Source organism: Pristiophorus japonicus, chromosome 3 (assembly GCF_044704955.1).
Source record: "Pristiophorus japonicus isolate sPriJap1 chromosome 3, sPriJap1.hap1, whole genome shotgun sequence".
Lineage (NCBI taxonomy): Eukaryota > Metazoa > Chordata > Chondrichthyes > Pristiophoridae > Pristiophorus > Pristiophorus japonicus.
In genome coordinates, this window is record NC_091979.1 from 95,478,285 (window position 1) to 95,503,331 (window position 25,047).

The window sequence follows — 25,047 nt, forward strand, 5'->3', positions numbered from 1 at the left end:
CCCCCCCTTCCTCCTCCCTCCTCCTCTCCTCCCCCCCCTCCTCCCCCCCTCCTCCCCCCCCCCTCCTTCCCCCCCCCTCCTCCCCCCTTCCTCCTCCCCCTTCCTCCCCTCCCCCCCCTTCCTCCCCTCCCCCCCCTTCCTCCCCTCCCCCCCTCCTCCTCCTCCTTCCCTCCCTCCCTCCCCCCCCTCCTCCTCCTCCCTCCCCCCCCTCCTCCTCCTTCCCTCCTCCCCCCCCTTCCTCCCCCCCCTTCCTCCCCCCCCTCCTCCTCCTCCCTCCCCCCCTCCTCCTCCTCCCTCCCCCCCCCCTCCTCCCCTCCCCCCCCTCCTCCCCTCCCCTCCCCCCCTCCTCCCCTCCCCTCCCTTCCCCTCCCCCCCTCCCTCCCTCCCCCTCCCCCCCTCCTCCCTCCCCCTCCCCCCCTCCTCCCTCACTCCCCTCCTCCCTCCCTCTCTCCCCTCCTCCCTCCCTCCCCCCCCTCCCCTCCCTCCCCCCCCCTCCCCTCCCTCCCTCCCTCCCCTCCCTCCTTGAGCCCATGGTATTGGGGGTAATGCATTGACGTGGATAAAGAACTGGTTGGCAGACAGGAAGCAGAGAGTCGGAATAAATGGGTCCTTTTCAGAATGGCAGGCAGTGACTAGTGGGGTGCCGCAGGGTTCAGTGCTGGGACCCCAGCTATTTACAATATACATTTCTGTGGCCGCAAACAAGACTCCAGGATGAGAAAAAGATTAGTAAAGACAAATGTGGATCCCTTACAGTCAGAATTAGGCGAATTTATAATGGGGAACAAAGAAATGCAGACCAATTGAACAAATACTATGATTCTGTCTTCACTAAGGAAGACACAAATAAACTTCCGGAAATAGTAGGGGACCGAGGGTCTAGCGAGAAGGAGGAACTAAAGGAAATCCTTATTAGTCGGCAAATTGTGTTAGGAAAAGTGATGGGATTGTAGGCCGATAAATCCCCAGGGCCTGACAGTCTACATCCCAAAGTACTTAAGGAAGTGGCCCTAGAAATAGCGGATGCATTGGTGGTCATTTTCCAACATTCTGGATCAGTTCCTATGGACTGGAGGGTAGCCAGTGTAACCCCAATTTTTAAAAAAGGAGGGAGAGACGAAACAGGGAATTACAGACCGGTCAGCCTGACATCGGTGGTGGGGAAAATGTTGGAATCAATTATGAAAGATGTAATAGTAGCGCATTTGGAAAGTAGTGACAGGATCGGTCCAAGTCAGCATGGATTTATGAAGGGGAAATCATGCTTGACAAATCTAGAATTTATTGAGGATATAACTAGTAGAGTGGACAAGGGGGAGCCAGTGGATGTGGTGTATTTAGACTTTCAAAGGGCTTTTGACAAGGTTCCACACAAGAGATTAGTGTGCAAAATTAAAGCACATGGTATTGGGGGTAATGTACTGACGTGGATAGAGAACTGGTTGTCAGACAGGAAGCAAAGAGTAGGAATAAACGGGTCCTTTTCAGAATGGCAGGCAGTGACTAGTGGGGTACCGCAAAGTTCAGTGCTGGGCCCCCAGCTATTTACAATATACATTAATGATTTAGACGAAGGAATTGAATGTAATATCTCCAAGTTTGCAGATGACACTAAACTGGGTGGCAGTGTGAGCTGTGAGGAGGATGCTAAGAGGCTGCAGCAGGGTGACTTGGACAGGTTAGGTGAGTGGGCAAATACATGGCAGATGCGGTATAATGTAGATAAATGTGAGGTTATCCACTTTGGTGGTAAAAATAAAAAGGCAGATTATTATCTGAATGGTGACAGATTAGTAAAAGGGGAGGTGCAACGAGACCTGGGTGTCATGGTACATCGGTCATTGAAAGTTGGCATACAGGTACAGCAGGCGGTGAAGAAGGCAAAAGGACATGTTGGCCTTCATAGCGAGAGGATTTGAGTATCGGAGCAGGTAGGTCTTACTGCAGTTGTACAGGGCCTTGGTGAGGCCACACCTTGAATATTGTGTACAGTTTTGGTCTCCTAATCTGAGGAAGGACATTCTTGCTATTGAGGGAGTGCAGCGAAGGTTCACCAGACTGATTCCCGGGATGGCAGTACTGACATATGAAGAAAGACTGGATCGACTAGGCTTATATTCAATGGAATTTAGAAGAATGAGAAAGATATAAAATTCTGACGGGATTGGACAGGTTAGATGCAGGAAGAATGTTCCCGATGTTGGGGAAGTCCAGAACCAGGGGTCACAGTCTATGGATAAGGGGTAAGACATTTAGGACCGAAATGAAGAGAAACTTCTTCACTCAAGAGTTGTGAGCATGTGGAATTCTCTACCACAGAAAGTTGTTGAGGCCAAGTTCATTAGATATATTCAAAAGGGAGTTAGATGTGGCCCTTACGGCTAAAGAGATCAAGGGGTATGGAGAGAAAGCAGGAATGGGGTACTGAAGTGCATGATCAGCTGTGATCATATTGAATGGTTGTGCAGGCTTGAAGGGCTGAATGGCCTACTCCTGCACCTATTTTCTATGTCTATGTTTCTATGGTTCTGGATTCTCGCATTAGAGGAAATAGTTTATCTATATCTTCCCTGCCAAAGCCTTTATAATTTTATACACCTTGATTATATCACTCTATAACTTTCTAAATTTCTGGGAATACAAGCCAAGTTTATAAAACCTAAGCCCTGCTATCATATGAGTGAATCTGTACTGTACCCCTTCCAAGGCCAATATATATTTCCTGAGATTCGGTGCCCAAAACTGAATGCAGTACTTCAGATGTGGTCTGACCAAGACTCTGGAAGTATCCCTTCCTCACTTTAGAATTCCAATCCCCTTGAGATAAACATCCTATTAGCCTTTCTGATTACTTTTTATACCAATGCACTAGCTTTTAGTGGTTTGTGTACGTGGACACCTAAATTCCTTTGCTCCATCACAGCTCCTAGTCTCTCTATGAAGAAAATATTCTGATTTGTCTTTCTCAGATCCAAAGTGGATAACGATGAACGCCATCTGCTGTAGTTTTGCACATTCACTTAGTCTGTCTATGTCCCTTTGCAACTTCCTGTGCCCATCCACACAATTTTCTGTGCCTCCTAACTTGATGTCATCTGCAAACTTGAAAATACAACTCTCTACTCATTCACCTAGAATAGTCAGAAATTTTGCAAAGAAGAATGAGGAGAGGCAATATAAACTAAATGGTGCAATTTTTAGAGTGGGTGCAGGAACAGAGACATTTGGGGGTTCACATACACAGTTCTTTGAAGGACAAGTTGATATGGCTGATAAGAAAGCATATGGGATCCTGGGCTTTATAAATAGATGTACAAAAGCAAGGAAGTTAGGCTAAATCATTATACATCACTAGTTGGGCCTCAGCTTGCAGTCTTGTTTCCAATTCTGGGCACCACATTTTAGGAAGAATGTCAAGACCTTGGAAAATGTGCAGAAAAATTATTTAATAGAATGATACCAGGGATGAGAGACTTCAGTTATGTGGAGAAACTAGAGATGCTTGGATTGTTCTCCTTAGAGCAGAGAAGGTTGAGGAGATATTTAATAGAGGTGTTCATAATTATGAAGGATTTTGATAGAGTAAATAAGGAAAAACTGTTTCCAGTGCCAGGGAAATCAAGTGATATGGGGATTGGGCGGGAAAGTGTTGAGGTCGAAGATCAGCCATGATCTCATTGTATGGTGGAGCAGGCTCGGGCCGTATGGCTTATTCCAGCTCCTAATTCTTATGTTCTTATGTTCAGAGGACTTGGATTTAAGATAATAGTAAAAACAAAATGGAGGGGAGATGAGGAGAATGATTTTTACACAGCGAGTTCTGATGATCTGGAATGCAATGCCTGAAAGAGTGGTTGACGCAGATTCAATAGTAACTTTCAAAATGGAATTCAATATATTACTTGAAAACAAAACATTTGCAGAGCTATGGGGGGAAAAGCAAAGGAGTGGGATTAATTGGATATCTCTTGCAAAGAGCCAGCACAAGCACAATTGGCCGAATGGCATTCTTCTGTGCTGTCTGATTCTATGATTACCTGCTCTTCACAGATTTATGCTGATTCTCATTGAACAACTGATACTTGTGTAAGTGCTCATCCAATCTGCATCTGATAGATTCCAGTAACTTTCCCACAATTGATAAACTGCCAAGTTTATCGTTAGCTGATTTCTCCCTTTCTCTCTCAAATAATGGAGTGAAATTTGAAATTTTCCAATACAATGCACAATTCCTGAATCTAGAGAGCATTTGGAAAACTATGACTATATCTGCAATTTTGTCACCTATTTCTTTTAATATCCTGGTTGGAAGCACGTTCTGGAGATTTGTCCATCTTAAGTCCCATTATTTTCTCTTTACCTTTTTTTTTTACTTGTATTGAATCTACTATGTACGTCCCTTTCCCTTATTTTTAGTTTCCCTTGTACCGCTGATATTTTGTCCTCTTCCTCCATGGTGGAAACGGATACAAAGTACTAATTTAACAAGTCTGCCAGATCTTATAATCTATTACAGTCTTGCCTGCATCTGTCTTTAATGGACCCACATTGCCCTGTACCACTCTTAATATATTTATAAAATCTTTTGCTGTTAGTTTTGATATCCATTGCAAGATTTTTCATATTTCCTTTTTGCACCTCATTACTTTCTTTGTATCCCTTTGTTGATATTTATAGCTCTCCCAGTCTTCTGGATTTCCACTTTTCCTTGCATTTGTGTAAGCCCTTTTAATTTGATACTATACTATCTCTTCCCTTATTTGTTGATGGTTGCTTAACTACACAAGTGGAGCCTTTGCCTTTTATAGGTATGTACTGGTTTGCATGTGTACCAAATACTTCCCACTGTTTGTGGATTTATCCATTAACAGTTAAGCCTAGTTTACTGTGGTCAATTTATGTCTCATCTCTTCGAAGTTTGCCTTACTTAAATTTAAAACTGGTTTGTGACTCTCTCTGCTCCCTTTCAAACTTAACATCAAATTCAAACATTTTATGGTTACTATTTGGAAGATGCTATCATACTATCAGATTGCTAACTAATTCTGGTTTATTACTCATTGTTAAAACCAGCGTGGTCTGTTCCCTTCTTGGTTCTAAAACATATTGTTGTAGAAGACTATCCCGAATACATTCCAGAAATTCATTGCATTTACCACTTGAGCTGTTCTGCTTCTCCTAGTCTATATCGAAATTAAAATCTCCCAATGTATATACTTTTTTTTTTGCTACATGTTTCCCTGATTTCCGTATTTATACATCTCCCCACTATATCAGTACTATCAGGTCGGTAGACAACTCTTGCCAGAGTCTTGCATCCTTTGCTGTTCCTTAACTCTACTGTAGTGTTTCCACTGCCCAATCACCTTTACTGAAATCCCTTCTTTCTACCATGGTAATTGTGTTTTTTTCAATCAATATTGCTACTGCCACTCCTTTCCCAATTTCCCAGTGCTTTCCAGAAGTGGGTAGTACATGATTTTTGCTTTCACTTTGACTGCATAAGTTAATCTGGAAATATGTAAGACCAATCAAGCACACAATTCTACGATGTATCAGCATTTCACCCAATTTTTACATTTTTTTTGCAGCGTAATGTTATCAGAGCTGGAAACCCATGAGGATGCATGGCCCTTCTTACTCCCTGTGAACTCCAAACTGGTACCTGGGTACAGAAAGGTTATAAAGAAACCCATGGATTTCTCTACTATTAGAGAAAAACTCAGCAATGGACTGTAAGTATCTGTAAATTATTTATAAATCATATTTAAAAAATTTGAAGTAATAAGAGCTGAATTGTTTTGGCAATAATACTGATTCCTAAACAAATATTATTTCCTAGATACCCTAATACTGAAGTGTTTGCTGCGGATGCCAGACTAGTTTTTGACAACTGTGAAACATTTAATGAAGATGATTCGGACATAGGCAGAGCTGGTCACAACATGAGGAGATTTTTCGAAAAGCGATGGGCTGAGCTTTTTAAGGGAAGCTAAAGCAATTCAAATAAGAATTAAAGTATAAAGACATTGGGACCAGCAGCCTGAAATACTGGTGTCTTCATATCTATGGGGAAGTGCAAGATAATTTGCACAAATCAACAGATACGTCACATCACTTCTTAAAATGTGGAAATGCCAGCCAAGGATTATTCTAGAAAAGAAGGTTCGCTCCTTTGGAGACCATAGCTCTTGAACTATGGAAATGTTTTACGGACAGCTTCGGTAGAACAGGGAAGCACACCCAAAGAGTTCAGTGGCATGGGGTGGTCCTAGTGCAATAGCAACCAATATTTCAAAACGCACTGAAATAGTATAAAACCACCAGAGCTGTAATGAGGGACTGGAAATCCTCTCCCTCTTGTAAAAAAAAAAATATACATGGAAGTAAATGGAAAAAATCTTGAATTTTTTTTGTAGCTTATATTTTAGTGAATGTATTTAATTTTTGTTAATTTATGAATAAAATGTCAAGTCTTCATTTTCTATGAAAAGGAAGAGGCAGCAAAATTGCTTTAAAGCTTCAAGGAAATAAAACAACGAATGTTTTTGAATAATAAAACAAAGCCAATTGATAACTGTTTACACTGTTCTGTCCGGGAAGGGCACTGGAGAACCTGTTGTTACTGTAGACATAAATTTACAGATCTGCTTATCAATGCACCACCTTCTTAGTCTCAAAGTAAATTCGAGAACAGTGGATCAACAAAGAAACATCTGTATATAATTGTTCATTAATGTTAATATTAATTAAGTCTTGTTCAAATATGTATGATGTGTACATATTGTTTGCAGGCATTGAATATTGTTATGCCTTAGAATAACCGTAGCATTTTATTTTAGTCTTAAAATGATTATACGTATATGGCTTGTACATATCCTCTACAAACACTGTGGAGTCTCCTAATGTTGGGTAGTGCCTGCCTTTAAAACAGGGTGTAGGGGATATTAGATTTTCCATTTTCTATTTTTGTTATATAATTTTTGAGCCACTGTGGTCTCAAATTCCAATATAATCATTTGTATCCATACAATAAATTACAATTTCCTATACACAGTATTTTTCATAATGCATTTCCCTCCATCTGCCTTGCCACAGAACTTGGTACACAAATGGCTCTTTGTAACCACTGTGTTTAACTACTGTGTGTTGCAGTGGCCTGTTGGAGGCAGCTCAGATCAGAAATTTTTGTACCTGAGTCAAAGTACTTGAAGTTATTTTATTTAAATATGTTGTGAAAAAGGGTAGTTTTCTTTCTTAGGAGCATTATTTTTCACTAGTATGTGTGGCACGGACATAATAAAAGGGTGTTTTCCAATCTTGTTTTTTGTGTTTTGATTTTTAAAATTGATAAATGTTTGAGCTGTTCTATTCTGCATTAGTGTGTCTGTTATGAATAATTTTGTAAACTAAAGATTCCATACAAATCTAATATCCTAATGAATATGAAAATGTTTTGGGTCTGTTTTAGCTGTCGAGGAACTGTATCATGGGTTAGTAGAATGGGTTTGCTCAAATTGTGCTTAACTCACTAAAGTAAAATTGTACTGTATTAACAGCAGTTACACTAACTATATTGAACTTGGGACACTTTGAAATGGACATAATGGTTGCTTTTTTTTTTGCAGGTTAAAAATGAATTACTAGAAATTAGAGTTTGAGTCCCAGTAAATATTGAGAACATTGGGATTGTAATCTATGCTTGAATATTGGGAGAAACCAAAATAGAAATATCTTGAAGTTGGGAATGTTGGATTATATGCATATATATTGCATTTTTACTGCTACTTTTCAAAATACTAGATCTTCTGTGACATTCATGAATATTCTAAGTCATGGAATGGAAGATGAAGCAGAGCAAGAGGAATATTTGGGCCAAGTGCAAAGAAATAAAGAAAGAACATATTTATACAGTGTCTTTCATGGCCTCAGGATGTTCCAAAGTGCTTTACAGCCAATGCAGTGCTTTTTGAAGTCATCATAGGCAGTCCCTCGGAATCGAGGAGGACTTGCTTCCACTCCCAAAGTGAGTTCTTTGATGGCTGAACAGTCCGATACGAGAGCCACAGATCCTGTTACAGGTGGGACAGATATTCGTCGAAGGAAGGGGTGTGTGGGGCTGGTTTGCCACGGACTCCTTCCACTGCCTGCGCTTGACCTTTTCGTGCTCTTTGCGTTGAGACTCGAAGAGCTCAACGCCCTCCCGGATGCACTTTCTCCACTTCGGCCGGTCTTCGGCCAGGGTCTCCCAGGTGTCAGTGGTGATGTCGCACTTTACCAGGGAGGCTTTGGGGGGGTGTCCTTATAACATTTCCGCTGCCACCTTTGGCTCGTTTACCATGAAGGAACTCCGCATAAAGCATTTGCTTAGGGAGTCTCGTATCTAGCATGCGAACTATGTGGCCTGCTCAGCGAAGCTGATCGAGTGTGGTCAATGCTTCAATACTGGGAATGTTAGCTTGGACGAGGACACTGATGTTGGTGCGCCTGTCCTCCCAGGGGATTTGCAGGATCTTGCGGAGACATCATTGGTGATATATCTCCAGCGACTTGAGGTGCCTTCTATACATTGTCCATGCCTCAGATCCATACAGGAGGGTGGGTATTACTACAGCCCTGTAGACCATGAGCTTGGTGGTAGAAGGCTAACTTTGAAGGTATGAGGCGTGAATTGGCTGAGATGGATTGGCGAATGATACTTAAGGGGTTGACTGTGGATGGGCAATGGCAGACATTTAGAGACCGCATGGATGAACTACAACAATTGTACATTCCTGTCTGGCATAGAAATAAAAAAGGGAAGGTGGCTCAACCGTGGCTATCAAGGGAAATCAGGGATAGTATTAAAGCCAAGGAAGTGGCATACAAATTGGCCAGAAATAGCAGCGAACCTGGGGACTGGGAGAAATTTAGAACTCAGCAGAGGAGGACAAAGGGTTTGATTAGGGCAGGGAAAATGGAGTATGAGAAGAAGCTTGCAGGGAACATTAAGACGGATTGCAAAAGTTTCTATAGATATGTAAAGAGAAAAAGGTTAGTAAAGACAAATGTAGGTCCCCTGCAGTCAGAATCAGGGGAAGTCATAACGGGGAACAAAGAAATGGCGGACCAATTGAACAAGTACTTTGGTTCGGTATTCACGAAGGAGGACACGAACAACCTTCCGGTTATAAAAGGGGTCGGGGGGTCTAGTAAGGAGGAGGAACTGAGGGAAATCCTTATTAGCCGGGAAATTGTGTTGGGGAAATTGATGGGATTGAAGGCCGATAAATCCCCAGGGCCTGATGGACTGCATCCCAGAGTACTTAAGGAGGTGGCCTTGGGAATAGTGGATGCGTTGACAGTCATTTTCCAACATTCCATTGACTCTGGATCAGTTCCTATGGAGTGGAGGGTAGCCAATGTAACCCCACTTTTTAAAAAAGGAGGGAGAGAGAAAACAGGGAATTATAGACCGGTCAGCCTGACATCGGTAGTGGGTAAAATGATGGAATCAATTATTAAGGATGTCATAGCAGTGCATTTGGAAAGAGGTGACATGATAGGTCCAAGTCAGCATGGATTTGTGAAAGGGAAATCATGCTTGACAAATCTTCTGGAATTTTTTGAGGATGTTTCCAGTAGAGTGGATAAGGGAGAACCAGTTGATGTGGTATATTTGGACTTTCAGAAGGCGTTCGACAAGGTCCCACACAAGAGATTGATGTGCAAAGTTAGAGCACATGGGATTGGGGGTAGTGTACTGACATGGATTGAGAACTGGTTGTCAGACAGGAAGCAAAGAGTAGGAGTAAATGGGTACTTTTCAGAATGGCAGGCAGTGACTAGTGGGGTACCGCAAGGTTCTGTGCTGGGGCCCCAGCTGTTTACACTGTACATTAATGATTTAGATGAGGGGATTAAATGTAGTATCTCCAAATTTGCGGATGACACTAAGTTGGGTGGCAGTGTGAGCTGCGAGGAGGATGCTGTGAGGCTGCAGAGCGACTTGGATAGGTTAGGTGAGTGGGCAAATGCATGGCAGATGAAGTATAATGTGGATAAATGTGAGGTTATCCACTTTGGTGGTAAAAACAGAGAGACAGACTATTATCTGAATGGTGACAGATTAGGAAAAGGGGAGGTGCAAAGAGACCTGGGTGTCATGGTACATCAGTCATTGAAGGTTGGCATGCAGGTGCAGCAGGCGGTTAAGAAAGCAAATGGCATGTTGGCCTTCATAGCGAGGGGATTTGAGTACAGGGGCAGGGAGGTGTTGCTACAGTTGTACAGGGCATTGGTGAGGCCACACCTGGAGTATTGTGTACAGTTTTGGTCTCCTAACCTGAGGAAGGACATTCTTGCTATTGAGGGAGTGCAGCGAAGGTTCACCAGACTGATTCCCGGGATGGCGGGACTGACCTATCAAGAAAGACTGGATCAACTGGGCTTGTATTCACTGGAGTTCAGAAGAATGAGAGGGGACCTCATAGAAACATATAAAATTCTGACGGGGTTAGACAGGTTAGATGCAGGAAGAATGTTCCCAATGTTGGGGAAGTCCAGAACCAGGGGTCACAGTCTAAGGATAAGGGGTAAGCCATTTAGGACCGAGATGCGGAGGAACTTCTTCACCCAGAGAGTGGTGAACCTGTGGAATTCTCTACCACAGAAAGTTGTTGAGGCCAATTCACTAAATATATTCAAAAAGGAGTTAGATGAGGTCCTTACTGCTCGGGGGATCAAGGGGTATGGCGAGAAAGCAGGAATGGGGTACTGAAGTTGAATGTTCAGCCATGAACTCATTGAATGGCGGTGCAGGCTAGAAGGGCCGAATGGCCTACTCCTGCACCTATTTTCTATGTTTCTATGTCTATGTTTCTATTTGAGGGCCTGGTCTTCAAACACTCTTTTCCTCAGACGGCCGAAGGCTGCACTGGATGTTGAATCTACGCATCAATGTCTGCCTTTGTTGATAAGAGACTCCCGTGATATGGAAAATGGTCCACTTTTTCGAGGGCCGCGACCGAGGGCTGGAGTGGAACTAAACTACAGTACCAGTGAGAAGCTGTTTAACCTACGCCGTCTCCAGGCCAGGTCCAAGGTCACCCCAACCTCTGTCGTTGAGTTGCAGTATGCGGACGACGCCTGCGTCTGCGCACATTCTGAGGCTGAACTCCAGGATATAGTCAATGTATTCACTGAGGCATATGAAAGCATCGGCCTTACACTTAACATTCGTAAGACAAAGGTCCTCCACCAGCCTTTTTGAAGTAGTCACTATTGTAATGTAGGGAAACTAAATAGATTAAAAGGACAGGTTGCTTGAATGCTATTGAGTGTAGAAGAATAAGGGGTGATCTGATCAAGGTGTTAAAATGTTGAAAAGATTTGATAGGGTGGATACGGATAAATTATTTCCGCTGGTAGGAGAATCAAGAGCAAGGAGATATAATCTTAAAATAACAGCTATGCCATTCGGGAGCAAAATCAGGAAGCACTTTTTCAAACAAAGGCTAATAGAAATCTGGCTTCTCTCTCCCAAAAGGGTGTGGATGCTTGGATGATTGGTGCTTTCAAGACTGAGATCGATAGATTTTTATTAGGTAAGGGTATCGAGGGATATGGAGCATAAGCAGGAAAATAGAGTTGAGTAGATCACCCAATAACATGTATTTATATAGCACCTTTAAAGTATTAAAACGTCCCAATGCGCTTCACTCTGCGTTATAAAAAATAATTTGATACCGAGCCACATAAGGAGCTATTAGGGCAAAGAGGCAAGTTTTAAGGAGCGTCTTAAAGGAGGAAAAAGTAGTAGAGAGGCGGAAAGATTTAGGGAGGGAATTCCAGAGCTTAGGGCTTTGGCAGCTAAAGGCACAGCCACCAATGTTGGAGAGATTGAAATCAGGGATGCTCAACAGGCCAGATTTGGAGGAGCACAGGTATCTCGGAGGGTTGTGGGGCTGGAGAAGATTACAGCGAAAGGGAGGGGCGAAGCCATGGAGGTATTTGCAAACAAGGATGAGAACTTTAAAATCAAGGCATTGTTTAACTGGGAGCCAGTGTAGGTCAGCGAGCACAGAGGTGATGGGTGGACAGGACTTTGGCCTTGGCAGCTAAAGGCACAGCCACCAATGGTGGAGCGATTGAAATCAGGGATGCTCAACAGTTAGGACATAGGCAGCAAAGTTGAATGGCAAGTTTACAGAGGATAGAATGGAGGTGGAAATAGACTGTCTTAGTGATGGTGCAGATATGAGCGTGCTCGAGGGACTAAATGGTCTGCTGTTCCTAATGTTCCCATGAAACACGGCATCCAATGTGTGCTCAGCCAGCTCCTGTAATGAGCAACAGTAGCAATGAGATAAATGCCTAGATAATCTCTGTTACTGAAGTTGGTTGAGGAATAAATATTGGATAGACCACTGGGAGAACTGCCCTGATTTTCTTTGAATACTGCCATGGCATCTTTTATGTCCACCTGAGAAAGAAAGACTTGCATTTCTGTAGAGCGTTTCACGAGCTCAGGAGGCCTCAAATCGCTTTACAGCCAATGAAGTACTTTTGAAGTGTAATCACTTCTAATGTAGAAAACAGATGGAGCCTTGGTTTAATGTCTCATCAGAAAGTTGGCACCCGCAGCAGTGCAGTATCCCATCAGTAATGCACTCGCGTGTCAGCCTAGATTAAATGCTTAAGTCCTGGACTGGGTCTTTAACCCGTGACTTTCTAATTCAGAGGCAGAGTGCTACCATTGAAGCCTGAGTTGAAGCAGCCCTGCTCCGGAGTGCTCCCCATCTGATTGGAAGCCAAGCCTGTCAATCAAGCTGACTCCCAGGTGGGGATCCCGTCAAAGAAAAACGAATCAAAAGTCCATAGCATGCGGGAAGAAAATTCACACTCTGCCTACGCAGCCTGCCACTGTCAAGATCAGGGCCAGAGAGTCAGTGGAACTTAGCATGAGCAAGATGCTTGGAATGCAGTACATTGTACAGGAATTGCTGAGAGTTAAGAGTTCTGAATTTTTTCTCCCAAAGAGTAGTGAGCCTCTGGAATGTGTTGCTGGCTGGTGCTGACACTCTCCATGCATGCAAGAGGGAGCTGGACTGGACTGGGGCGGTGATAGCATCATATCGAAGGTAAGTGGTTTTACAGATAAAGAGGTCCATGAGATCTCCTGGACTGGTTTTGATTACTTAAGGGGACGGAGAGGAATATTCTAGAGTACTTTTTCCCTTATTGGCCTGGGGTTTTTTTTGTTGCCTCATCAAGGAGATTACAGGGTTGGAAGTGTCCAGTCATGATGCTTTAGCCATAATGAGTGTGGGGCAGGCTTGATTGACTCGCTGTTTTATTTTTCTGTATGTTCGAATAAGCTGGAGATGGTGGAGGGTAAAGGTGTGGGAGAAGAACAGTGGATAATTTGAGTCTTGAGGTGATGAAGTCATTGATTATAGTTTCGGCAGTGCTGAATGAGAGATAGGAGCAAAAGTGAACACTGCTTCAAAGGTTACAGAAAAGTAGTCTTGATAATGGATCAGAACATGGTGAAGGAAGTTCAGCTTGGGTTAAACAGGACTAAAAGATTCAATCAAAAGTGTTAATTTGGCTCAGTAATAGTACTGACTTCTGAGTTAGAAAGTTCTGGATTTAAGCCCTAATTGAGAGCTTCACATAAGTCTAAGCTGACATTTCAGTGCAGCACCAAAGAACTGTTGCATTGACAAATGTGTTATCTTTCAGATGAGGTGTTAAGCCAAGGCCTAGTCTATCTGTTCAGATGGACATCAAAAATATGGAACATTTTTCAAAGAGGAGCAAGGAATTCTCCTAGTGTCCTGGCCAACATCTATTCTTCAACCCATACCACAAAATAGGGTAATTGGACTTTCATCTCATTGCTGTTTGTGGGACCATTGCTGCATTTGCTTATAAAACATATAAGTAATGGCTGTGAAGTGCTTTCAAACATCCTGCAGATGTGAAAGGTGCTATATAAATGCAAGGTTTTAAAACATTCCGGCCTCGATTCTATCAATCACGTCAAGCTAAATTCATTAATTAACTGGATTTAGCCTGAGGTGTTTTGGAGTCAAGGCCACTGATACGATGTATTGGATTTAACCTGAGGTGTTTGATGAAGTTGAGAGCAGAGGCAGCAGCTACCACAGGGACCCAAAGAGGATGTTTTAGTTTTACCAATATTTTACAGAACTAAAATTAATTTTGTTATGGATGGGAATCAGTCAGATAGTTAGAGAATGTAGCAACACCCATGTAGTTGATGGTAATGTGTAGAGGTAAAGCTGAGTATCACTTGTATGCATGTGGAAGTTGACTCCATACTTGCGGATCATATCGTCAAGGGCTACCATGTAAATGATGGAGATTGGAACTTTTCAACTACAGTAGGAAAAATCATAACGGAGACTGTAAACGGGTATGAGTGGAACCACAAATTTTTACGGCAAGATTCCAGTTACAGTGTTGGCTGCAAAGATTTACTCGCAACACTATCTTCCCACCTCAGCCCTTTCAAGACCTTGATGTTTGGCTGTGAAGCAGCTACCTGAAAACAAAAAATATACTACCATATGGAACTATGTTTAAATAAAATAGCACCCTGTGTGAATACAATTCCAAATACCAAATGGACCTGATTCACAGATTATGACCTTCCAGGGATACCTCAGTAGTCCCTCATATTGTGGTGCCTCTGACCTAAAGCACCACAAAATTGACAGCAGCACAGTACTAATGGGATAATATATTTACCCAGACCATTGTCTCACTAACAGCCTAGCATAGGTTTCCTTATTAAGAACCTCCAATATCAACAAAATAAGCACACCAGGTGTTTTACCAATAGTCTCAACTTCTCTATCTTTGGAGAGAGAAAAGTCATCCAGGGTCCCCACTCCATATTACTATCCCTGTTGGGAAGTGTATGTGTCTATGCGGGGGGGAATAGCAGGTGTGAAGGGAGTAAGGATAAACAGCTCATTTTAAGGTTGGCAGGCTGTAACTAGTGAGGTGCCGCAAGGATCAATGCTTGGGCCTCAGCTGTTTATAATCTATATTAGTGACTTCGATGAAAGGACCGGGAGTAATGTATCCAACTTTGCTGACTAGGTGGGAAAGTAAGCTGTGAGGAGCACACAGGACTGTAAAGGGATATAGACAGGTTAAGTGAGTGGGCAATAATGTGGAGAAATGTGAGGTTTTCCACTTTGGTAGGAAAAATAGAATACCTAATGGGTCCAAAATTGCCCCAATTTTACGTCCCGTGGGTGCAATGGCCTTTTCGCCCAGGGGCGGGCAGCAGTAGCGCCTTGGATGAAATTTCCCCTGAGATTTTGGGGGCGTTTTGTAGGTAGCGAGCTTCCATGTAGCGTTGATCTCAGTGCCGCGCTTACGCCCCAGGAGCGCCCCTTTAACAAGGTGGAATGTCTGAGACAGCGCTCCGCCTCATTTGAGGAGCGCAAAGCCCAATTCCACACTGGGGGTAGGACTACTGGCCCTGGCAGTAAAAATCCCGGCTCCGGAAGGTTACCGCCCCCAAACAGGCCTCAGGGTGATTTCAACCCTAATATGGTTTAAATGCTGAGAAACTACTAAATGTTAGTGTTCTGAGAGATGCGAGAGGAACTATATAATTAGCATGCAGCTACAGCAAGTAATTAGGAAGGTAAGTGGCATGTTGGCCTTTATTGCATGTGAGTGGAGGCTTGTGGGAGAAGAAAATCATCTGCAAGCTGTTTGAAAGTAGCCTCGGGAGATGGGGTAAGCAGTTTGAATTCAAACAGAACGAGGCAAAAAACAGAAAGTCTAACAGGACTGTGTAAAGTTTGAATTGAAACAGGAAGCGAAGGGACATGGAGTGACATTCGAGTTGGGTAATCAGCAAAATGGTCACGTTATTTCTATCCAAACACATCTGGCTGTTCCAGTTTTTCTGTGCTATAAACAGAGGAGACAAAGGAAGTTTCTTTGTCTTGAGCTTGGAATAGGACACTTGAAGGAGGTGTTGAAAGATAGCCCTCGAACATGTGGAAGATATATTCAGTTGGACTGATCACCCATTGAATTATACTGAGCTAGTTTGAGCATAGTTATTGCTAAGAGGCATAACCAGTTAACGTAGGAGTAATTGTATGTAACTGGGGAAATTGGGGACTGTAAACAGTTGGATATATACTGTCATGTATGTAGACCATGTATACTAACTGTATAATCACATAGGGTATGCCACCAGAGGGCACTGCGGTGGGAGACCTGAGGGTCACCTGCATAGGTGTGCAGGGTCCAGTATAAAAGGCTGCCCCACCAGGCTTCTGCCTCACTCTGGCATTACAATAAATGGGACTAAGGTCACAACAGCTCAAGTACAATACTAGACCTCGTGGAGTCATTCATAAGAGTATTAAAGACGTAACAACTGGTGACGAGATTACGAACTTTCACATAAAAATGACTAACGGTGTATTAGAAAAGTTCTCAGAGGGTGAAGATTGGGAAGCCTTTACGGAGCGGCTTGACTAATATTTCGTAGCGAACGACCTGGTAGGTGATGATCCGGCCACGCTGGCACATAAGAGCAGAGCTATCTGTTGACCAGTTGTAGGCCCGCGGTCTACGGCCTTGTCAGGCACTTGCTTGCACCAGAGAAAACTGACCAAGTCATACGAGGAGCTGAAAGTGCTAATTCGAGACCAACTCAAACCGAAGGAGAGCATCTTCACGGCCAGGCATCGATTTTATACACACCGCCGCCCCGAGGGCCAGGAAATCGCGAAGTACGCTACCGACCTCAGGCGGCTGGCAAGACCGTGTGAATTCGGCGCATCCCTCGCCGATGCGTTGCAGAACGTCTTCGTAATTGGCATCGGTCATGAGGCCCTTCTTCACAGGCTACTGTCTGCCGAAACCACCGTCACTCTGCAGAAGGCCATCAACATCAGCCAGGCGTTCATAACCTCAAGCTGCAGCTCCAAGCAGATGATGACTCACTCTCAGGACTCAAACCTGGCAAATACTGTAAATAAAATGGCGCCTTTCACAGGCAGAACTGTTGAACGTGAATCTACCCAGGGCAGAACGTACAAGCCCCCAACTCCTTTAACTCGGAGTCCGCCGAGGGGTGCAAATGTAAGTCGAGTAGCACCATGCTGGCGTTGCGGAAGTAATCACAGGGTTCATCAGTGTCGGTTCCGAGACTATGTGTGCATAGGCTGCAGCACAAAGGGCCACCTCCGGCGAATGTGCAAAATAGCTGTGACTCACCACGTGAAAGAGGAGTCAGCAGATGGCTGTGAATCCAGTGCGGATTACGAGGAGATGGCTAGAGAGGCAGCTCAGTCCCAAGACTAAGTGTATGGAGTATATACCTGCACCACAGATTGTCCTCCAGTGATAATGGAAGTCGAGATAAATGGCATTCCAGTCTTCATGGAAGTGGACACGGGGGCGAGTCAGTCAGTAATGAGCCAGGAAGCCTTTAAGAGGCTATGGAACGATCAAGCTGAATGACCCAAGCTGGTTACGGTTCAGGCAAAACTGTGCACCTACACCAAGGAACTGATATCAGTTGTTGGTAGTGCGGATGTAAGTGTATCCCATGATGGCGCGGTGCACAATTTACCATTGTGGATTGTTTCAGGTGATGGACCAACGCTACTTGGAAGAAGATGGATGGGGAAGATTCATTGGAACTGGGAAGACTTCATCCCTCCAGCAATCGACGTCCCCCGTGCTCCGAGGCAGACCAAGCCCCCACCTTCAGTTGGACCAGGCACCGGAGCGCAGCCCCCGAGGCACAGACCGCTCATCACGACTGCGTGGCGATGATCCGGCCGAGACAACCCAAATGCACCTTCCCGGTTTCAGTGGCAGGACTCCTGGGGAGGAAGATTGGATCAGAGGACGCCTTCCCAGCTTCAGTGGCAGAATCCCTGAGAAAGAAGATCGCAGCAGTCGACATCATGGACAGGGAAAAGATGGCGTACAAACCACAAGGTGCAGCGCTAATGGAGCAATGACACATGGTTCCACGCAAGAAGACGATTGGGGTAAAAGTAGTAAGGCCATTTTAAAGGAGGCTAGCAACCCGCCATTTTTGAATGGTTACCAATTTCAAGCAGTTCAATGTAAAAGTCCAGCTGTAACAAGCAAAATGTTGTTGAGCGATGTCGGGTGCAAATTGCAACCAGCCAATGTAGCGGGCGAACACCTAACAGTCATATACAGGTCCAGCGAGTTACCCAATGCTGTAACCTGTGTTCCCAGGACCAGAACGATGTATCATAAAGTGTCCTCACAGCTGACAGAAATAGACAAACCGCAGAGTAAACAATCCACGGACAACATCGGTAGCGATACCCTGCCTTAGATCGGTTTAACATTGCAGGCACCCGATGGCATGAACTGCCACGGGCCAGAAACAGTAAACTGTGCCTATGCTTACAATCGGCTACCATCGCCCACCACCCGGATGGAAAAGGCGCAGCCCACAAACCCACTCGCCACCACGGCAATGCTCAAGAGCGAAGGATCACCCGCAACAGCTCCTCCGAACGGGACCTGGACCAGCCAGGATCCCAAACTAGAGTGTGCTCACAACGGTGCCCTCAAGAAAAGCGAGTCAACAGTCCCCTGCGAACTGCTAGACAAGACGAGGCAGCCCCACTGTCGCTTAGACAAAACGTTCACTCGCTCAGACCGCTTCCCAGAGAGCAGCAGCGACACTGTGCAAACGAAAATGATAGGGAGGTCACAGACACATCAGCTGTCTTTGGGTCTGCCCGACACAAGGAGTAACGGCAAGAGCCCTGAGCTCCGGCAACTCGAGTAAAATGAACTCACCTCGTCCACAGACCCACCAGCATGGGGCGCTGCGGCGCCACCGGACGACCCGGATCTCATCCGGCTATGCTGGAACTAGACTGCCCTTGTGTACCTGTACTGATCATGTAAATGTACCACACAAAAAGAAACACAACTGTAATCCACCCAACAAATGTACCAAGATGTAAATGTAAAACCCATGTGATGAACTTGAATGCAACTTGCATGTAACGGGCCATTAGCATAATCTCTGTGTGGGGGGGAGAATGGAGTAGTCATGGACTCACAACCAGAAACCACTGGGACCTCCACTGGCAACAAATCTCACTACCAACCTACCCAAGCTAGAAACGATCCTCCAGTGGTCAACCAGGAAGAGCAAAGCCTAGGTCGCCGTCAATTTGCATTAAAGGCTTGGAGGGAAGTGATGTCATGTATGTAGATCATGTATACTAACTGTATAGTCTCATAAGGTGTGCCATCAGAGGGCACTGCGGTGGGAGACCTGAGGGTCACCTGCATAGGTGTGCAGGGCCCAGTATAAAAGGCTGCCCACCGGGCTTGTGCCTCACTCTGGAGTTACAATAAATGGGACGAAGGTCACAACAGCTCAAGTACAATACTAGACCTCGTGGAGTCATTCATAAGAGTATTAAAGACATAACATATACATTGTGGGATGCATTGTGCATCACCAGTTAATGTAGGAGCATTTAAATTGTACGTAACTGGGGGAATAGGATAACTGTAAACAGTTGGATATATACATTGCGGGAGGAATTGTGTATAACCAGTTAACGTAGGAGCATATACACTGCGAAGTTTAAGGTTTTAATTGTATGTAACTGGGGGAATTGGGGCATGTGAATCTAAATCAGGAAGCTAGAGATTTGTAGTTTCGGTTTTTGATTTTAAATCTGTATGCCGTAGTGTCGAACTCGGAACTTATAGTCATTTTTAATCTTTTTAGTAAATGTCCATTGTATTGGAAAATCTTAGTGTTCTAATAAGTCTTGATGTTCGAATCCTGTAGGAATATATCCTACAGAATTGGCAACCACAAAGGGACATTAAGCTAAGAACACTGACTGTGGGGGATAAAAAGAGATATCTATGGATGAGTTGAAAGTGAAATATATTCACAGTAGAATCAGACCAACTGACCCATGGGTGCAGGATATAAGGGAGGGGAAGACCCTGTCCAGAAAGCGAGAGAGTGGACAGAGGGTGCACTCATTAAACTGCTGTGGTACAGGGCAGTGAGGCTGATGACTTACCGCAGGGCATCAGATAATAAGCTTCTATAGATATGTGAAGAGAAAAAGATTAGTGAAAACAAACGTAGGTCTCTTGCAGTCAGATTCAGGTGAATTTATAATGGGGAACAAAGAAATGGCGGACCAGTTAAACAAATACTATGGTTCTGTTATCACGAAGGAAGACACAAATAACCTTCCGGAAATACTAGGGGACTGAGGGTCTAGTGAGAAGGAGGAACTGAAGGATATCCTTATAAAGCAGAAAATTGTGTTAGGGAAATTGATGGGATTGAAGGCCGATAAATCCCCAGGGCCTGATAGACTGCATCCCAGAGTACTTAAGGAAGTGGCCATAGAAATAGTGGACGCATTGGTGATCATTTTACAACAGTCGATTGACTCGGGATCAGTTCCTATGGACTGGAGGGTAGTTAATGTAATACCACTGTTTAAAAAAGGAGGGAGAGAGAAAACGGGTAATTATAGACTGGTTAGCCCGACATCAGTAGTGGGGAAAATGTTGGAATCAATTATTAAGGATGAAATAGCAGCGCATTTGGAAAGCAGTGACAGGATCGGTCCAAGTCAGCATGGATTTATGAAAGGGAAATCATGCTTGACAAATCTTCTGGAATTTTTTGAGGATGTAACTAGTAGAGTGGACATGGGAGAACCAGTGGATGTGGTGTATTTGGACTTTCAAAAGACTTTTGACAAGGTCCCACACAAGTGATTGGTGTGCACAATCAAAGCACATGGTATTGGGGGTAATGTACTGGCGTGGATAGAGAATTGGTTGGCAGACAGGAAGCAGAGAGTCGGGCTAAACGGGTCCTTTTCGGAATAGGAGGCAGTGACTAGTGGAGTGCCGCAGGGCTCAGTGCTGGGACCCCAGCTCTTTACAATATACATTAATGATTTAGAGGAAGGAGTTGAGTGTAATATCTCCAAGTTTGCAGATGACACTAAACTGGGTGGCGGTGTGAGCTGTGAGGAGGACGCTAAAAGGCTGCAGGGTGACTTGGACAGGTTAGGTGAGTGGGCAAATGCATGACATGCAATATAATGTGGATAAATGTGAGGTTATCTACTTTGGGGGCAAAAACACGAAGGCAGAATATTATCTGAATGGTGGCAGATTAGGAAAAGGGGAGGTGCAGCGAGACAAGGGTGTCATGGTTCATCAGTCATTAAAAGTTGGCATACCGGTACAGCAGGCGGTAAAGAAGGCCTTCATAGCTAGGGGATTGGAGTATAGGAGCAGGGAGGTCTTACTGCAGTTGCACAGGGCCTTGGTGAGGCCTCACCTGAAATATTGTGTTCCATTTTGGTCTCCTAATCTGAGGAAAGACATTCTTGCTATTGAGGGAGTGCAGCGAAGGTTCACCAGACTGATTCCCGGGATGGCGGGACTAACATATGAGGAGAAACTGAATCAACTGGGCCTGTATTCACTGGAGTTTAGAAGGATGAGAGGGGATCTCAGAAACTTATAAGATTCTGACGGGACTGGACAGGTTAGATGCGGGAAGAATGTTCCCGATGTTGGGGAAGTCCAGAACCAGGGGACATAGTCTTAGGATAAGGGGTAGGCCATTTAGGACTGAGATGAGAAGAAACTTCTTCACTCAGAGTTGTTAACCTGTAGAATTCCCTACCGCAGAGAGTTGTTGATGCCAGTTCATTCGATATATTCAAGAGGGATTTAGATATGGCTCTTACGGATAAAGGGATCAAGAGGCATGGAGAGAAAGCAGGAAAGGGGTACTGAGGGAATAATCAGCCATGATCTTATTGAATGGTGGTGCAGGCTCGAAGGGCCGAATGGCCTACTCCTGCACCTATTTTCTATGTTTCTATGTAAAACTGAGAGAGCTGGAGAAGGCCATTGAGGAGTTAAAAAGGAAAGTTAGCGATAGAGAAGCAATGGTTAATCGCCTGCTCAAGGAGCTGAGAGTGTCCTGGAACGGCAGAGAGGCCAATAAGCTGCAGCTGGAGAACACAATAGAATACTTGCAATGTCAGGTTACAGAGTGCTCAAGGGGGTGCGATAGATATCAGGGGGAGTGTAATACAAATTTTAGGCAGACCCAGGAGGCCGAGGAGACAGCCAGAGAAGTAAAAGCAGCTTTTAAAGGTGCTGCAAAACCAAAGCGAGTGTGAGACTGATCACACAAGATGTGTGCAGAAGAGTCAGAAACTAGGAAAATAACTGGGTATAAAAAAGGGAATTATTTACCTAATGAATCCTGGTATGGAACAAGAGGTGGAGGAAAGGGGGGAGTCTGATGCTCGGTTGTCCCCTCAGTGGTGGCTAGTGGGAGCCTGCTGAGTGCATTGGCGCAGTTTTCAGTGCCCGGTCTGTGCCGAATTGTGTAGTCATAGGTGGCTAACGTGAGTGCCCACCTCTGTATGCAGGCTGACGCATTTACATTTATGGCCTTGTCGGCCAAAAGGGACGTTAGGGGTTTGTGATCTGTCTCCAGCTCAAATTTCCTGCCAAACAGGTACTGGTGCATTTTTTTGTTGCATATACACATGCAAGCGCTTCCTTTTTTACCATCCTGTAGCCCCTTTCTGCCTGGGACAGACTTCTGGAGGCATAAGCTACCGGCTGTAACTGACCCTTGGCATTAACATGCTGCAACACACACCTGACCCCATAGGACGACGCATCGCACGTTAAAACAGGTTTCTTACATGGGTCATATAGCGTTAACAGATTGTTAGAGCATAACAAATTACGTGCTCCATCAAAAGCCCTTTCCTGGCTGTCCCCCCAGATCCATTCGCGACCTTTGCTTAGGAGCACATATAGCGACTCTAACAGCATGCTCAATTTGGGAAGAATACCAAAATAGTTCAGGAGCCCCAGGAACGAACGCAGCTCCGTCGTGTTACGGGGTCTGGGTGCTCTCTGGATCGCTTCCGTTTTGGACGCAGTAGGTCTGATCCAGTCTGCTGCTACCCTCATCCCCAGGAATTCTACCTCTGGAGCTAGGAAGACGCACTTCGCCTTTTTCAGTCGCTGCCCTACCCGGTCCAGTCTGCGTAGCACCTCCTCCAGGTTGTGGAGGTGTTCTTCAGTATCGCAACCCGTGATGAGGATGTCGTCTTGAAAAACCACTGTCCTTGGAATCGACTTGGAGACTTTCCATGTTTTGTTGAAAGATTGCGGCGGCCGAGCGAATCCCGAATGGCTATCTGTTGTACTCAAACAACCCCTTGTGTGTCGTGATGGTGGTCAGCTTCTTCGACTCACTCGCCAACTCCTGGGTCATGTAAGCTGAGGTCAGGTCCAATTATGAAAAAAGTTTGCCACCGGATAGCGTCGCAAAGAGGTCCTCCACTCTCGGTAGCGGGTACTGGTCTTGGAGTGACACCCGATTAATGGTGGACTTGTAATCATCACATATCCTGACCGACCCATCCGCCTTGAGCACCGGCACAATCGGGCTCGCTCAGTCACTGAATTCGACTGGGGAGATGATGCCTTCCCTCAACAGGCGGTCCAATTTGCCTTCTATCTTTTCCCGCATCACGTACGCCACCGCTCTGGCCTTGTGGTGTACTGGCCTGGCGTCCAGATTTATGTGAATACCTTGGTCCCCATGAAAGTGCCAATGCCGGGTTGAAATAGTGAGTCAAATTTGTCCAGGACCTGTGAGCATGATATTCGCTCCACAGAAGAAATTGCATTGACATCGCCCCATTTCCATTTCATGACAGCAAGCCAACCCCTCCCCAGCAATGCATGACCGTCCCCTGGGACAATCCAGAGTGGGAACCCGTTCTCCAAATCTTTGTGGGCCACGACTACCGTGGCGCTGCCTAGCACCGGAATGATCTCCTTTGTATATGTCCGTAGCTGTGCGTCAATCGGCAATAATTTTGGCCTCCTGGCCTTGGACGCCCACAACTTGTCGGACTGTTTGATACTCATCAGGGACTGGCTGGCCCCCGTGTCTAGCTCCATTGATACTGGGATGCCATTGAGGAGCACTTTCATCATTATCGGTGGCGTCCTGGTGTATGAACTGTATATGTGCTCCACATGAACTCGCTGAACTTCAGCTTCCAGCGATTTCCCCCAGTGTCCATTTGGCCTCGTAGGGCTTACATCGAGCCCATCCTCCTCGTACATCAACCTGGCTGCAGGCTTTCTGCACACACGTGCCAAGTGACTGCTGCGTTGCAATTTCTGCAGGTATATTGCTGATACCTGCAAGCTCTGGCTGTGTTTGCCTCCACCTCCAACATGAGCTGTTGTTAGAAACAAAAGGTCCATTACCAGTTGATAGTCTCTGTAACTGTCCTTAAATGCACCATTGACAGGTGTTGATGACCCCATTACTGGTTGCATTGTCCCTTGCGATGGCATGAATCGCTGTTCAACTCTCCATTGTCTCTGTTGAATTCCCCCTTTGGCTTCGACTACATGCTCGGGCATGTCCGATTGCCCCTGTCTGCCTGGAGAACTGTGTGCCGTGTTAACAATGTTGACTCCCTGTCCATTTGCTGCATTTAAACCAAGATTTTTGTCAAACATTATTCTGGTCTCTTCCTCCCCTGAGATAAATGTCTGGGCCATCAAAGCCGCCGTTTCCAGCGTCAAGTCTTTGGTCTCAATCAGTTTCCTGAAAACCCCAGCGTGCCCGATGCCCTCAATAAAAAGGTTTTGCAGCATCTCTGCTCTGCATGCATCTGAGAACTTACATAGGCTCGCCAGTTGCCGGAGGTCTGCCACAAAGTCTGGAACGCTTTGCCCTTCTCGCCGCCGGTCCGTGTAAAACCGGTGTCTCGCCATGTGCATGATGCTCGCCGGTTTAAAGTGTTCCCCGATCAACTTACTGAGCTCTTCAAAAGTCTTGTCCGCCGGCTTCTCTGGCGCTAGAAGGTCCTTCATCAGGGAATACGTCCTGGATCCACAAACCGTCAGATGAGCCCTGCGTTTGTCGGCCGA

The 25,047-nt window shown here is 45.1% G+C and overlaps 1 protein-coding gene across 11 annotated transcripts in view; it reads left to right on the forward strand.

The window, feature by feature from the left end:
* Positions 1-7,318, forward strand: part of LOC139259802 (bromodomain adjacent to zinc finger domain protein 2B-like) — a 441,395-nt gene extending 434,077 nt beyond the window's left edge. For 10 of the 11 annotated variants that reach the window (XM_070875573.1, XM_070875574.1, XM_070875572.1 and 7 more), the window contains 2 exons: positions 5,592-5,735; positions 5,843-7,318. In XM_070875573.1, coding sequence (XP_070731674.1) covers positions 5,592-5,735; positions 5,843-5,996 — 298 coding nt within the window. In that variant the 3' untranslated portion in view covers positions 5,997-7,318. Of the gene's footprint in view, positions 1-5,591; positions 5,736-5,842 lie in introns of those variants that run through there. The other variant, XM_070875583.1, reaches the window with a different exon arrangement.
* Positions 7,319-25,047: the final 17,729 nt, after the last annotated feature.